We start from the raw sequence: 14,599 nt of genomic DNA on the forward strand, positions 1-14,599 counted from the left end.
TGATGAAGGTCACACCAGTGTCGTAAACCTCTGAATGACTTAACTACCACTGAAACAATATAGCTCCTATTCAAATAGATTTTTTTTTCCACAAACGTACATCGAAATGAAGTATCTAACATCTATGGGACTACAGATAGTGCTGTGGTCTGGTATGCATCTCTTTATAGTGCCTCTTCGTTTTCCCCCTCCTCCTCCTCCTTCTTTCAAACAATCAGTCCCTTCAAAGTTATCTCTGGAACCCAGAAACAAAATCTCTTTTAGTTCTGGGAACAGATAGAAAGTTTTTTTATTTTCTCCCCCCTCAGACAGATGTTTCTGCATCTGTGTGGACGTCTTGTCAGGACAGATTACCTCACAGGTGTCCCTCCAGGATGCTGGTGACAGCCTGGTCCAGTGAAGGGCCCGACGTGGCCCTGGACGGGGCTACAGAGGGGCCCTGCAGGCGCTGGAGCTCCAGGATGCTGTCGATGGCACTCTGTAGATGTTCACTGAGCATGTTGTCCTCTTGGAGGGGGGGAGGCGGCGGGCTGAACCGCTGCTCCGGCCGAGGCGACTCGTCCAACCTGTAGCACTTCAGTTTGGGGGCGCTGACATCTCTGGGAGGCAACTCGAAGCAACCGACCTGTGTCTCTGGCATAGAAAGAGGGTTTGGGGCTTTTATTTTGGAATGGGGTGCTGTCTGTGGGACGTCCTCTGCAGCGGTACAGAGCAGAGCTCCGTTGGAGCCCTCCTCGTCGTGCCGAGGACGCCGCGGTGCTCCGTTGGGTGGTGCCTGAGAGTGGCGTTCGCTCACAGCTCCGCCGCCGTTGGTCAGCTGCCCCGCGTGGTCCCTCTTGAGTCCCGGGTCGCAGGCCGAGTTGTGAACCACCTTACGGGAGCCGGACTCCTGCTTGATGGTGAGCCTGAGAGCCCCGCGGGAGCTGGAGCGGTACGTCTTCAGTCCCGGGGGGCGGTCGGACAGTCTGGTCCAGGCTGGTGGAGAAGAGGGGCTGCCGGAGGAGCAGCGCTGGGAGGAGCCGGAGGAGGGGACACCGTGGGGGGAAGACGCTGATGTAGCCAGAGCCGTCATAAAAGACTCTGGAGTGAAGAAAAAAAACAGAATAGATTAAACAACAGTCACTCGTTTGTTATGTTCATTACAAACACACGCTGTGCAGATGTCGGGCTGTATTACAGCGAAATGTGTTTAAAAAAGACAGAGAATATGTGTGATTTTATCAAACATGTTGTCATATGAGGAAAAATGTTTTATGTAATGCCGAAAAGGGTAAATTTACGAAGACTCTAATCTAATATTTATTATTTTAAAATATAAACATTTTCAAACCCTCTACTGGAGCTAGTCGATAATTCAATATCATTGATCGCCTTTCAAGTGAATCATATTGTGATGAAATCAAATATTAAGATACACAATTATGTTTCTCAGACAATCTTAAATTCTTAATAAAATAATAAAATACTCAGTACTTTTCATTTGGTAAGTATTTAATTTACACACGAACCATGTGGTGATTTCATGTGGCGTATTTTGTATTGAATTACCAGAAGACATGCTATATTGTGATATATAGCGTTAAGATATAAAGATTTTGGCCTCTACTTCCTGCTGTGGATGAGGATTGACTTGCCTCTATACGTTGATTCCTGTTCTTTTAGCAAAAGAAACACATTTGCACCAATTAAAGCAAATTAAATAAATGTTTTTGTTTCAGCTCGCGTTAACTATCATTTTCCATTTGTATAATTATTATTCCTTCAGACGTCCAGCAGCCGCTCAGCCTGACATTTAACAGTTTTCAAGAGCTCTCCTCCCCTTTTCCAACCTGTTTTAATTAACATAACAACCCTGCTTTAATTTGATCTTAACCTCACATGTGTAATTTTCTCGTCACCATGCGGAGTCTCACTCAGCACGACCCCGCTCCACATTTGCACAGCTTAATTACACATCCACACCTGGGAGCTATTCTGGAGCAAATATGGAGGTTAAGTGCCGCGCTCCGAGGCACAAATAAATTAATTCGTAAGAAAGGAATTTAAGGGAGTGTCGCTAATTCACATCCTTCATTTTCTCTCTCAGTCCTGGGATTTGAAAAGGCATAAAAACACATTTACACACACACACACACACACACACACGTGCTAAAGTAGGCGTTGATGGTGGTCTACACTGACCTGGGTCTCTGCGGACTCTCCGTCTGTCCTCTGCTAAAGCGCATCGCTCAGCTTGGAGGAAGAGACGCTCCAGCATCACCATCTCTGCTGACGGACTCTCCTGCTGTGGAAACCAGTTCATTTTCCCATCACACACACACACACTAACAAATCAATGCTGCCTCATAAACACAAAGACGCCTGGTCTCAGAAGTCGTTCACTGGACAGAGAAAGAAAAAGCTGTGTGTGTCGTTCCTCACCTGGGCTTCTCTCACCAGTAGCTGCCTGTATTTGTTGACCATGTCCTTGGTGCGTTTCAGCAGGAAACCGGACACGGTGTCAAACTCCTGGTCCACTGTGAGCAGAGAAACGTCATCGTCATCATCAACGGTTACTTTTCAAGCAGAAATACCAAATATCTTCTTCTCAAATGGGAGGATTTGAAGCTTTCTCTCCGTCATATGTGATAGTAAACTAAATATCTTTTGGTTTTTGGTAATCATTAGTTTCAGCTCCAGTAGTTTGATTCACATCAAGGGTTCGGTTTCACCCTTGACCACCAAAATCGAGGCTCGAGTCCAAGTGGACGTTTGTGCCAAATTGGAAGAAATTCCCCCCCCCCGTTGTGAAGAATGTCTTTTTGTGGGTGAGTTTGTTGGGTCTTTTTTGTGTGTTGCTTTTAGAGTTAGAGTCTAGTTAGGCTTTATTTATTTTAAGTTTAGCAGCCACTTTGTCCTGTTTAAAAAAACTTTTTTTTTTCGGTGTTAATATTGTAAATTCTTCTCCCACATTTAGACGTAACACTACCCATCATATATCAGAGGTGGACACATTGACTGGCACCAATTTTTTTAATTAAAAGGTAGATATATTCTGTATTACCCAGGTTATAATGGTGATATGAAGCATGTCTATAATTCATGTTATGTTTATGTCATTTAATATCTTATATATATATATTATTATTTTTTTTTTTAATCAACTAAGTTGTTATAAATCATTGTCAGCCATCAACCAAAGCTCACGGACCTAAATTGAAGTCCTCCTGAGTGGGCAGGTGACCGGCGCAGGTGTGGTATGGCAGCATGCGTCTAACGGCGTCCTTCAGCGTGGAAAAGGCCGGGCCGGTGAAGGAGGTCTGAACCGCTGCGTGGTCCAAACAGATCTGCTGCTGGAACCTGAAGGAACACGACGAAAAGGATTCGGTGTAAACCAGAGCTGCCACAGACGGGTAAAGTAATAAAACACTTTGTGGTTTTTGTGTTTGCGCTCTATTACTGACTGCACCGGTTATTCAGGGCAGAAATGTACCGCTGGTCCTTTGTTGGCCTCCAAGTTCTCATGAAATACAGAGAACCAATCACAATGTAGACGGCAGTGTCTGTATTTGTTACACAGAGACCCAGAAAACAACCAGGACCGTGCATGAATGCTTTTTGGCCTCAGGCTTTGTGTGCGAGTCAGTTAGTCACAACTTTATTTAGGAGAGCACATCAAATAATACAGGTGTTAGAAATAGACTTTGACACGGGATTACGTAATAATCCACGTCCCGGCTGATTTTGTACTTTTAGTTTTGCAAAACTTAAAAAAAAATGTCACATTATTAAGTTATTTCTAAAGCACTTCGACCTGCGTTATAATGAAAAGACATTAAACCTCATTTGTTTACAATATGTGACCTTTAAGATTTTAATACTGGTTGATTTAGTCTCATCATTTGAGTGACAACTATTTAAATGTGCTTAATTGTGCTTCAGCTTCAAGTTTTATTAAAATTATGTGCATTTTTTGTGTATATAATGGAGAAAAACTGTAATACCATTTTTTCCCCCAATGTTGCCACAGACGCCCAGTTTGTAATCCTGCAAATCTATAAATATTTTCAACGACGGTTACTTTCAACAGATCGGGAAATCTATTCAAATTTAAAATCTATCGAGATTTCCACATAAAACTTTCAGAAATGCAATGACGCACAGTGAACCCGGGTCTTTCCCCAGCTGTTAATCCGGCCTTGGCAGTAGTGCTAGTAGTACCAGAAGCAGTAGAAGTCTAGTTGCTATGAATGTACAGGTAGTAGTAGTAGTAGTAGTAGTAGTAGTAGTAGTAGTAGTAGTAGTAGTAGTAGTACCCACAGTAGCAGCAGTAAATAGTAGCAGCAGGTGTAGAAACGGTAAAATAAATCCTCAAGGACTCGGATTATTGAAGGATCAGATTTAATTCATGTCTGTGAAACCAGCCAGCTGTTGATAAATTAATAAACTATTATTACTTTGGACAGAAAGCTTCTTTGTATTATTATTATACAGAAATACAATACTGAATAATCCCTTGAGTTGTTGAAGAGTCATTGTGTTTTAAATTAAAATGAAGGTCGGCTTTGGGCTCCGATTCATCATCTTTTACTGTTAAATGGGACGCTTGAGTAAAAATCCTTCACTTTAAATCCTGCTAGCCAACTACAGAAAGATCTATTTATCACATTTCTTTTGATTTACAAATGCTCTTAAATGTAGCGGTTACAGGTATCCTGTGAGGGTCCTGTGTGGCTGTGGTATGCATGTTATCACACACTTTCTCATATATGTTTAATTGTTTGGTTAGCTTCTATTTCAGCTACTTTTCTACTCCTTATAAGGAGATTATGTGAGTCTGAGACTAAACGTGTGCTGGTGTTTCCTCAACATTACAGACAGTCGTACCTGTGCCTGCGCATTGCTGGTGTGAGCCTCTCCTCTCGCTGCTGCTCCGGAGGATCTGCCAGCTGGCAGCCAGAAAACATTTTGGGATGAGATCAAAGGACGGAGACGGGTGCCATTTCAAGTCATTAATGATGCGTTTGCTGCATTTAACAAATAATCATTTCAAAGCTCTGTTTCAAATACCGGAGCCAATTCAGTTTCATCCAGAGGGGAAATTATTTTGACTCATTACGAACATTTTAAAACCTGTTTATTCTCAGTGTAAGAAAAAATACACTCGTGAAGTTCACAGGTTTTTAGTTTCTATTGTAAATGTAATATCTTTGGGTTTTAAACTTTTGGTCGGACGAAACAAGACACTTAAATATGCCAACTTGGGCTTTGGGAAATTATAATTATAATCAATAACAATAAGATATCTTTATATACAACATGTATTCTGTTATTTTTGGATTACATTGATATAAAGGACTTCTTTTACAACATTTAAATTACATGTTTTAAATATATAATTACATGTTTGACATCATGAGACGACACATTGTATTTCTCACCTTGGTGCCGGTGTTCTGGCTCGTCTGGACGGGGCCGGGGGGCCCGTGGCCCTGGACACCCGGGGCTGCAGGAGAGGGCGGAAGGACATCGAGAGTAAACGCTTTACTCTCCACGACCAAGGCAGCTGTTGGCTCTGAAAAAGGGGGACGCAGGGACGATGATCGTATTGTAGATAATAATGTGACGGTGAAGAGTAAAGGGCTTATTGTTTGAATGAACCGTTCTGTGTCGTACTTGAATTGACACTCACTGTTTTGTGTGTGCTGTTGGACAGCGGAGTCGTCTCCTCCTGTGGAGAGACAAGCAGAAGTAGCTGTGGGGTCAGACTGCTGCTGAGGCACCGAGACGCGCAGAGTGGGGGGGCTGCTGTGGACTGGAGCGTTGACCGAGGACTGAGGATGGGAGACGGGCGACTGGACCTGGAGCTGGGGCGGAGGCTGGGAGACGGACGGCTCCATCTGCAACTGGCTCTGGGCAAATAAGGCCTGCGAGACCTGGAGCTGATGAGGGACCTGGTACTGGACTTGGGGCTCGATGCGAGTCTGGGGAGCTGTGACTGAACCCTCAGGTCCAGGCGGAGGGATCTGAGGGGAGTAACTGGGCGGAGCTGGTCTCTCCGTGTCCCGGATGGGAGAGGGGGAGCAGATCAGCGGAGTGTCCGCTGAGTCCGAGTGAAGCGGAGAAGCCTCGACACACTGGTCGGACATCGCGGTGCGGGCGTCCTGACCCGAGACTGCGTGGGTCTGTGGTTGAGTCTCTCTCTCGTTGGACACCGGGGAGGTGAGCGACTCCATCGGCACCACCGGCAGCGATCCGACCAACAGCTCAGATGCGATAGGAGAACTAAGTGCTTGCTGTGGTAGAAATAATGAATAACAACAATTAGATAAATCTCATAGATCCTTTAGGAGGCCGTCAGCTAATCAAATGGTGCCGCACAGACATGGAACCAGCTGTCAAATAAGATCCAAACTTATTATTTAACTTTATTCCACTCACACCATTTTTCTTTAACCTCTTTATTGTATTTCAAAGTGTTGTTTTAATGCTTTCTGTACAGCAGTTTGTGTCACCTCGCCCTGAGTCGCAGTGGCAAAAGGTCTTCCTCTTTTGAACTTGTCAGAGCAGGAACAGCACAGATTTTACTAACAACAATTCAAGTGTCCCAGTGAGAGTGACTGTGAGCCAGCATGCACAATACCAGGAAGATGAAATCAAAGCAGCTAAATGGAATTCAGCCATCGTTCATTTAATTTACACCTGTGTTTGTTCTACTGTGACTTGTCAAAATGTTTTTTTTGTGGAAAATGCCTATTGTTTGCTACATAAGCCAATATGATTGAAACATTTAGTTGCTGAAAAACAACTTTTGTCTTCTTAAATATCACTGTTTTAATTGATAAAATGAGAAGATATAGTCATAGTCAAATAGTGTTCAATGCAGTTAACTGTGTTTCACTGTCACGCATCTTTTTGGAGACATTTTTTCGCTCTTGTCATTTTGATAACACCAGTAACGCTTTATTGTCAGCGTTAAAGTGGAACTGTGAAGCTGCTGGTGTGGCAGAGCTCCAGAGAGGTGACACAGGAAATGATGCATGTTGACTCTGTACATGCACAGGGCGAGTCTCTTTTTAGTTTTTAATCACTAACATTTAAGTTGTGAGGGGTTTTTAACCCAATCGGCCTTCTTCACAGCTGTTTCCAGTAAAAACCTCAAAAGCTAACTCCCGTCTTAAACCTTTATTGGAAGTGTGTTTAGCTTGCTGCACAGCTGTAATACGGATCATATCTTCCAGATATGATATCTTACTGATACTATTAGAAACACTAAGGAAGAGCACTGTTACCAACATATACATGTAAACAAGCACTTCATCACTGAATCAGCAGGAATGTGTCGAAGCGCTAACCTGTTGCAGATGTTGCATAAAGGCCTCGTTCTGACTCATCGAGTGGGTCACTTCCTCCACTACTTGGGTCATGTCTGCTGGGGGCATCAAGAGTTTAGGGATCTCCACAGCTGGATCGGGGGCCAGAGGTGGTTCAGGGGGCGGCTGCAGGATTGTGACCACAGGAGGAGGGGAGGACTGCAGCCCTGCAGGGGTGGGCTGCACCGAGACATGCTGGAGGACATGTCCATAGGGCTGCAGCAAGCGAACAAATGGACATCAGAGTGGAGTCGTTAAAGCTGAGTTTACATGCAAAACACCTGTTTTAACATCACAGACTGAGGTGTGGCCAGGAGTGCAACGTGCCTCTAAAGGACACTAGAGATGCTTCCTTCGCTTAAGGATGCTTCAACATACGGACAGTAGGAGCCGGGGAACTGCCAACATTGAGGTTAAAGGACAGCCTGTTCTATCCACTGAGCCACCACCAGTATATTTAGTGAGATTTAACTATTTAACTGCAAATCCAGTATATTCAGTTTTTTTACTGTCCACTTGTAAATGCACGGTGAACAGTTTAACTTTTTTCCACCATTAGAGACTTCCTCTGAGAATGAAAATCACTTAATTGACACTTGAAACTCCGTCCATCATAGTAGACATCAAGTCTGCATGATTATTTTTCGTTATCATAGCGTGGTAAGGCAATGGATTTGACGAGGGAACTTCAGCGATCTAGTGTTGCGCTTCCATAAAGTTGCAAGAGACAGGTAAAACAAACAGAACAGTCAAAGTGTAATCTGCAGATATCCTGACTTCCAGCTTTAAAAACGTTGGATCCTACACTTCCCATAATCCAACTTTCCTTTAAACCTTTTTGGCAGCTCACCTGCGATAGCTGGTGGAACGTCTCCTCTGAGCCGGTCCTGTCCTCTTGAATGGCTCTCTCTGGCAGCAGCACCACGGAGGCCTGCTGGAGGCTCAGCTGTCCTTCTGTCACTCCTCTCTGAGGAGCCGGAGCCTGGGCAGCAAAAGGCAGACCCTGAACCACTGAGGGGCCGTTGACGATCGAGATGGAAGTGAGATCTGGGGTCAGCACCCCTGAACTGTTGATCAAGGTTATGTGGTTTCCAAGAGCGGGACTGTGGACCAGGGTGGTACGCTGCCCTTGCCCTCCTGGAGTGTAGGTTCCAGTCAGCTGTGCTGGCATCTGGAAGACAGTAGGGGGCGCTGACTGTAGCTGCAAAGGTCCTGAAAGCACAGTGGCCTGGCGGAGCGCTAGCTGCCCTGAAGGGGTGGTGAAGACGGGGCTGAAGTTCAGCTGTCTCTGGGGCACAGTTAGGATCTGAGAGCCTTCTACCAGCTGCCCGGTGGAGGCGTTCACACTGTGGAGCGACGGGCAGTGGTGACTGGGGGTCAGCAGCGGTCGAGCTGCACTGGCAGACTGGGAGATCGTAACAGGGGACTGGCCTGGAAGAAGGAACTGGTTTTGGCCTTGGAAGAGTCCCTGAGGCTGGAGCACAAAGGAGCCACCCTGGTTGACCAGCTGCAGGCTGACCTGTTTGTGGTGGAGGTGCTGGGAGGCCTGCGGCGGTGGAGCCGCAGGCTTTTGGCCTGGAGGTTGAGAGAGTAAAATATTTGGTGAGGCAGTCCCGGGGAGAAACGTAAGACCTGGCGTGTGTTTTTGCCCAGAAGGCTTGGGGCTAATCTGAACCAGTCTGGGCTGAATGCTGATGGGCAGCTTGGGTTGAATGGGAAGAGGGGCGCGCTGCAGGATGAGGCCCGGTGCTGCTGCTGCTCTCAGGGTTGGGGTGATGAGGGGGCGACTGGTCATACTGGGAATGGCCTTGTGGATGATCATGCTGGATGCCTGGGCAGGAGTCAGAGAGAAGGAGGTCTCTGGTGAGGCAGCGGGGAACACATTCCCAGGTAGGAGCCCCATGAGCTGAGGAGGGGCAGCGGGTTTTAGAGAAGGGCAGCCCGGCCCGACGGCCAGGAGGGAGGGCTGGGGAGGCTCCACCGCTGCCTGGGTGTCTCTGGGCAACGCCTGAGTGATGGGCAAGGTCACGGATTTGGGTATGAATGGCACGGTGGGTGGGGAGAGGAGAGGGGCAGGTGAGTACAGGGACAGGCTGTCCCCGGGTTGGGCCAGCTCTGCCTCCAGAGCCATGGTCTGCTCTGTGATCTCGGCCTCCTGCAGGCTCTGCTGCAGGATATCACATGCCACCTCTGCCACCTCCGCTTCCTCCACTTCCCCCTTCTTTGCCTCGAACGCGGCCTCCACGGGCGTCCCACCCTGCACCACCTGTTGGTCTTCTCCTCCCTCCGGCGACGACAGGAGGGCCTCCTCCAGGAAGGACAGGTCCACACACTCGGGTGGAGGCGTGTCTGGGGAATCACTGCCGTCTCCCAGCAGAGAGACGGGGCTCTGGAGGAGGAAACAGTGGGAGATAAAGAGAGAGAGAGAGAGAGAGAGAGAGAGAGGTGCAGAAAACAGGATGAAGGAGAGAGAGAGAGAGAGTGAAAAACGAGGGGAGGATTGTGTGATTAACAGGAAGCCGTTTCAGGCACAGAAGGAGAACAAAATAAATAAAAAATCATTCGCCTGGGGGGGAAAATGCTGGTTGTTGTGACGCTGCTGGCTGTGGATCCAGACACTCACCGGGGCATCTGTGAAGAGGGAGGGCTCCCCAGAGGAGGAGCTAATGAGCAGGTCTTCAGTCTGCAGCTGGTGGGATGAAATCAGTCGGTTTTTAGGTTGGGCTCACAAAGTCGCGGCGACAAATGAACGCAGTGTTACATTACGGCTCTCTTTTCACTCTGTTGGCCCTCCTCCACACATCTCACACGACTGTGTGCCAAGAAAGATTCCCACCTCGAAATGATCATTTGCACTATTGATTTTTTTTAAAAATAGGATTTGAGTCCCTCTCTATTTAAGACTCTTCCGTTACCTCATTGGTCCCATGAAGGAAGTCGTTCAGGGCTTGGGGGTCACTGCGAAGACAAAGAGAATCACAATTAAAATCAGTTAAATCCTTTTTGAATATTCCCAACCAAGTAATTTGCACGTCAAATACCCGAATAAGAGAACATTAGAGCACATTGAATCTTAGACCCTGTCCAGTTTATTTAATAATTACTTTTGATAATCTGGACAGACTCACCACAAAACATCAAATAGACAAGTCCCATCTTCATCCTCCATGTCAACTAAGAGGAAGAGGAGGACAAATGTAATCACGTTTGAATTATTAGGATGAAGGATGAATCAGCGAAGGAAAACCACACGTTTTTATGGCTGCAACTACTTCCAACATCGATTAAAGGATCTTTATGTTGGTTATTATAGACGGTGACTGTAATTTTCAAAACCTCCAGTGAGAACCCGTTGCTCTCTGGATTTCAGATCTCCCTCTTGGTGTACAGGCTCCTAAAGGCCTTTACAGTTCACATTAGACACGTTAAGAAAACCCAGCAGATCTCTCCGATCAGAATCAGACCGCATTGTTAAAGTTAGACCTGCACTGACACAAAGTTCATTTAAAGACAACTTAAATACATTTGTATTTGGATTAGCAGTCTTCTAACGCGTCTACTTGTGTCTTATTAATGTCTGTGTATAGAGGTTTGTACAATATTTGCCCTTCTGTTCTCTTCTATAGACCTAAAGCTAAACTGTTTTTGTACACATTTCTATAATTTAATCAATGTTTGATCGATAAAAACCCAGAAAGTTGTGAAAATCATCCATCATATAGTTCCCAAAACCAGAGGTGCCTTAAATAGCTTGTTTGACCAACAGTCCAGAATCCAAAGAAATTCAATTTGCGATGATATAAAACCAATAATAATAATAACCACGTTTGAGAGGCAGCAAGCGGGGATCAATTAGTTTTTGCTTGATAATTGACTTACATGATTGATTATCAGAAAAGAAAATGCTTCAGTATTAACTTTTGTTCAGGTCAGTGATTCCCAACCTGTTTGACCTAAGACAGCTACTTGAAGAGTTCAAAAGAGTGATTTTCTGTCATTGTTTCATTTGAAGTAAGAGGTGAACGTATCCAGCATTTTGCAAGAAACTTGTGTGTCCCAAACCACAGGATGGGAATCACGACAGAACATTTTAAAGTTGAAAAATGAACCAGCTTGTCATCATCCCACCTAGTTATCTCCTCATGACTCGTGTGCCCGAGTCCCAGACCTCAACCTGAACCTACTTCATATGTGAGAGGCCCCATACAGAGCGGTCGAGCTGAGTTCTGGTGGTGGCCTCATGGGAAGTCGTGGCCGGGCTTCAGTGTCTGGAGGCGGAGGGATGCCAGACCGAGGCGGCGGGACGGAGACGGGTCCTCCCTCTGCTGCCGGAGCATTGCTGCGTCTTCACCGTGGAGAGGCTGGAGGGTGAGGAGAGGGCAGGCACAAACACACCCACCACATGCTGTCAGGTCACTTGAGGTTACCGGCAGCCAAAACACATTCTCATCTCAGCGGCGAGACACAAGATCAATACATGATTCATCAGTTTTCTCCTCCGGCTGTGCAGCGCTGCTGCTGGTGTGATCGGACACACTGAAGGGGGGGGGACCGAATCTTTACCAATAATCGCATCGATTATTGCTTGATGCCGATGAGGAGGGGGGAAAATGGAAGCTATTGTTGTGTCTATCGCAGACATGAGACCTGAACGCCTCGGCTGTAAATAGACGGCTCCCCCTGCGTCTTGGATGTGACTCGTCCTCTCCTCATGGCTGAGAGAGAGAGAAACAAGAAGCGATGTGGAGGAAAAAGCTCGGAACAGTTCAAGCCAATTATAACATTACTCACTGCCTCGCGCTCAGTCTCCAGGGGAGGTACCTTTTTTTTTTAAATAAACAAGACAAACCTCCCTCTCCGATCCCGCTGACATTATTATTATTTTGTTTACAACACGACAACCGCATTAACACCCTCGAGGTACCGCATCGCCCAATGAAATCCAGGCAGACGACCCTCATCTAAACCTGCAGCGGCAAGTGCATGCTATTCTCCGGCGACAACGGGACCGGGATCCACTGATGCGTTTCGCAGGTTACGTAAGGTGAATGTGTGTTCATGTGAAATTAATGTCCCGGACGATGCAGGACGCGGAGCCGCTGTTATGCTCCTTGTGGTGTTTTTTTCTGATTTTATTTATTATTTATTTATTTATTTATTATTATTATTTGTCCTCCTCCCTGAGCGGGACCACGGCAGCTGACGCCTGCTGTAAATCATATCGCGGTAACAAAAGATGCCTTGTGTTAAAATATCATTTCCACGCTGCCAGCCCCGAGCGATTCCCTTATCCTTGTGCCATTAGAGTAATTCCGCAATTCAACCCAAAAGAAAAAACAACCAAGAGGAGGGAGAGAAAAAAAACTCACCCCTTCTTTGTGGTTTATTGTCCTGTCAAGCGGGCCTCTGCGCCATCGATTCTCACTCAGTGGTCTTTTCAGATGCTAAAAGGAGGAGAGGGGGTGGTGGTGGTGGTGGAGGATGGGGTAGGGTAGGGTAGGGTGGGATGGAGGAGGAGGAGGAGGAGGAGGAGGGGTGTGGAGAGAGAGAGAGGGGAGGGAGGGGGGGGGGGGGGGGGTACCGGAGTGGGTGTGAGAAACAGACTGGGAGAGCCGATCACAACACAAAGGTGGAGAGAGAGAGAGAATGAGAGAGAGAATAAATACAACTGGAGGAGGCGAGGATTTAGATTCAGGAGAGGACGCTGGCCGCCTCCTGCGCTGCGTCAGGCGGCACACACTCCGCACATGTCCCCGCACTTCAGTCTGTGTGTGTGTGTTTCATCCCCGATACAGATGTTTTATTTGTCTACATTTTATTGATTTTCTCTAGAGAACTGAGAATACTTTCTCAGGGAGGGTGGTAAAAATAAAAAATAAATCAATATTTAGAGACGTGCTAATTTGCCACTGTACTGTGCCTAAAGGAGGAAATTACCATGCCGAGCACATTATCATCCTAAATAACACTTTAACTGTTAAAGAGGGAGAAAGAAGAAAACTGCTTGGTGGGGGGAAAAAAGACATAGAAATGAGAAATAAAATAGTAATCAGGAAATAAGAATTAAATGAGAAAAGGCAGCTCGGGAAGAAAAATAAATATTTGAAACGTTAATTCCACAAGTCTCATCTATTTGGAAAGCTCAGGAAACCTAATATTTCCAGGCAATCTACCACTTTATCAGTGTTAAAGGGAGGATTACCATGTGCACTAAAGCAAACTAAGCACTTTTTTTACAGTAATAACTTTAAAAAACAAAATGAGAAGTCAGGACGGTAAACACATATATTTTTTCCAGGCAATTATAAAAAGAAACAAGATTCCCAGACTTGCTCATCCATCACTGTATTGAGTGAAAACTGCAAAGAATATTCACATCCTGAACAAGTTTCTATAGTCGGCACTTAACTGTCAAAGAGGAAGAAAGGGTGAAAGAAAATCAAGAAATTGCTAAAGTAAAAACAGAAGAGAAGAGACACTGAAAGAGAATTTCATTTTTAATCTCATTCTCACACCGACAATCTGTTTTGAACGTCCAGGAACCAAAAACACATTTTCTTCCAAGGGGCAGTTAGAAGAAATTAAAATCTATATTTTGAGACACGCTCGTTTGCTGCTGTATCGATTGAAAAATGAGGAAATATGCACGACACCAAAGCAAATGAACATCCTCAGTAACACTACAGTCATCAGCACACAGTCTAAGGAGGGACAAATAAGAAAAGAGCAAAAGGAGAAAAGACAGAACAGAAAGGAAACTGGGAGGAACAGTTCATGCTTTAGGTTAAATGTGCAGGACGCTGGAAATAATTTATCCAGGTAGTAAAATAAAATAAATATTTAAAAATGCTCGTTTTCAAAAACTGTGGAAATCACCTTGAGCGAGACTGCAAAACAAACGTATCATTCGTAGCATTTTTCTGCAGTCGACAGAATAAAAATAAATACAGAAATGAGGAATGAAACAATAGAAAAACAGAAACGTATGGAAGGAAAATGTAATTCTTACAAGGCCCAGCTATTTAAAAAAAAAAGAAATATTTTATTTATTTTAGGAAAAAGAGAAACTTAATTCAGAAACGTTTTTTAAGGAAACTTTATTAATAAGGCAAACATTAAAACACACCCCTCTTGATGAGTAAAAAAACAAAACAACAAATGTTGTCAAAAACTTCTTAGAACAAGTTACTCAAACCATTTGAACACAAGTTGCAGATCCTAAATCCCCCCCCCTCCTCCCCTCCCCT

The 14,599-nt window shown here is 45.3% G+C and overlaps 1 protein-coding gene across 1 annotated transcript; it reads right to left on the reverse strand.

Moving 5' to 3' along the window:
• Positions 1-355: 355 nt before the first annotated feature.
• LOC306706848 (BRD4-interacting chromatin-remodeling complex-associated protein) lies at positions 356-10,521 on the reverse strand (the record flags this gene model as incomplete). The annotated part of the gene is made up of 12 exons (XM_079174080.1): positions 356-1,080; positions 2,182-2,284; positions 2,422-2,516; positions 3,191-3,339; positions 4,867-4,928; positions 5,421-5,554; positions 5,672-6,275; positions 7,335-7,568; positions 8,203-9,741; positions 9,976-10,041; positions 10,268-10,310; positions 10,481-10,521. The coding sequence occupies 12 exons, from the start codon at positions 10,519-10,521 to the stop codon at positions 356-358; spliced, it is 3,795 nt and encodes a 1,264-aa protein (XP_079030206.1).
• Between the last annotated feature and the right edge of the window lie 4,078 nt (positions 10,522-14,599).

The sequence above is a fragment of the Pholis gunnellus genome (assembly GCF_910591455.1).
Source record: "Pholis gunnellus genome assembly, chromosome: 15".
Classification (NCBI taxonomy): Eukaryota; Metazoa; Chordata; class Actinopteri; order Perciformes; family Pholidae; genus Pholis; species Pholis gunnellus.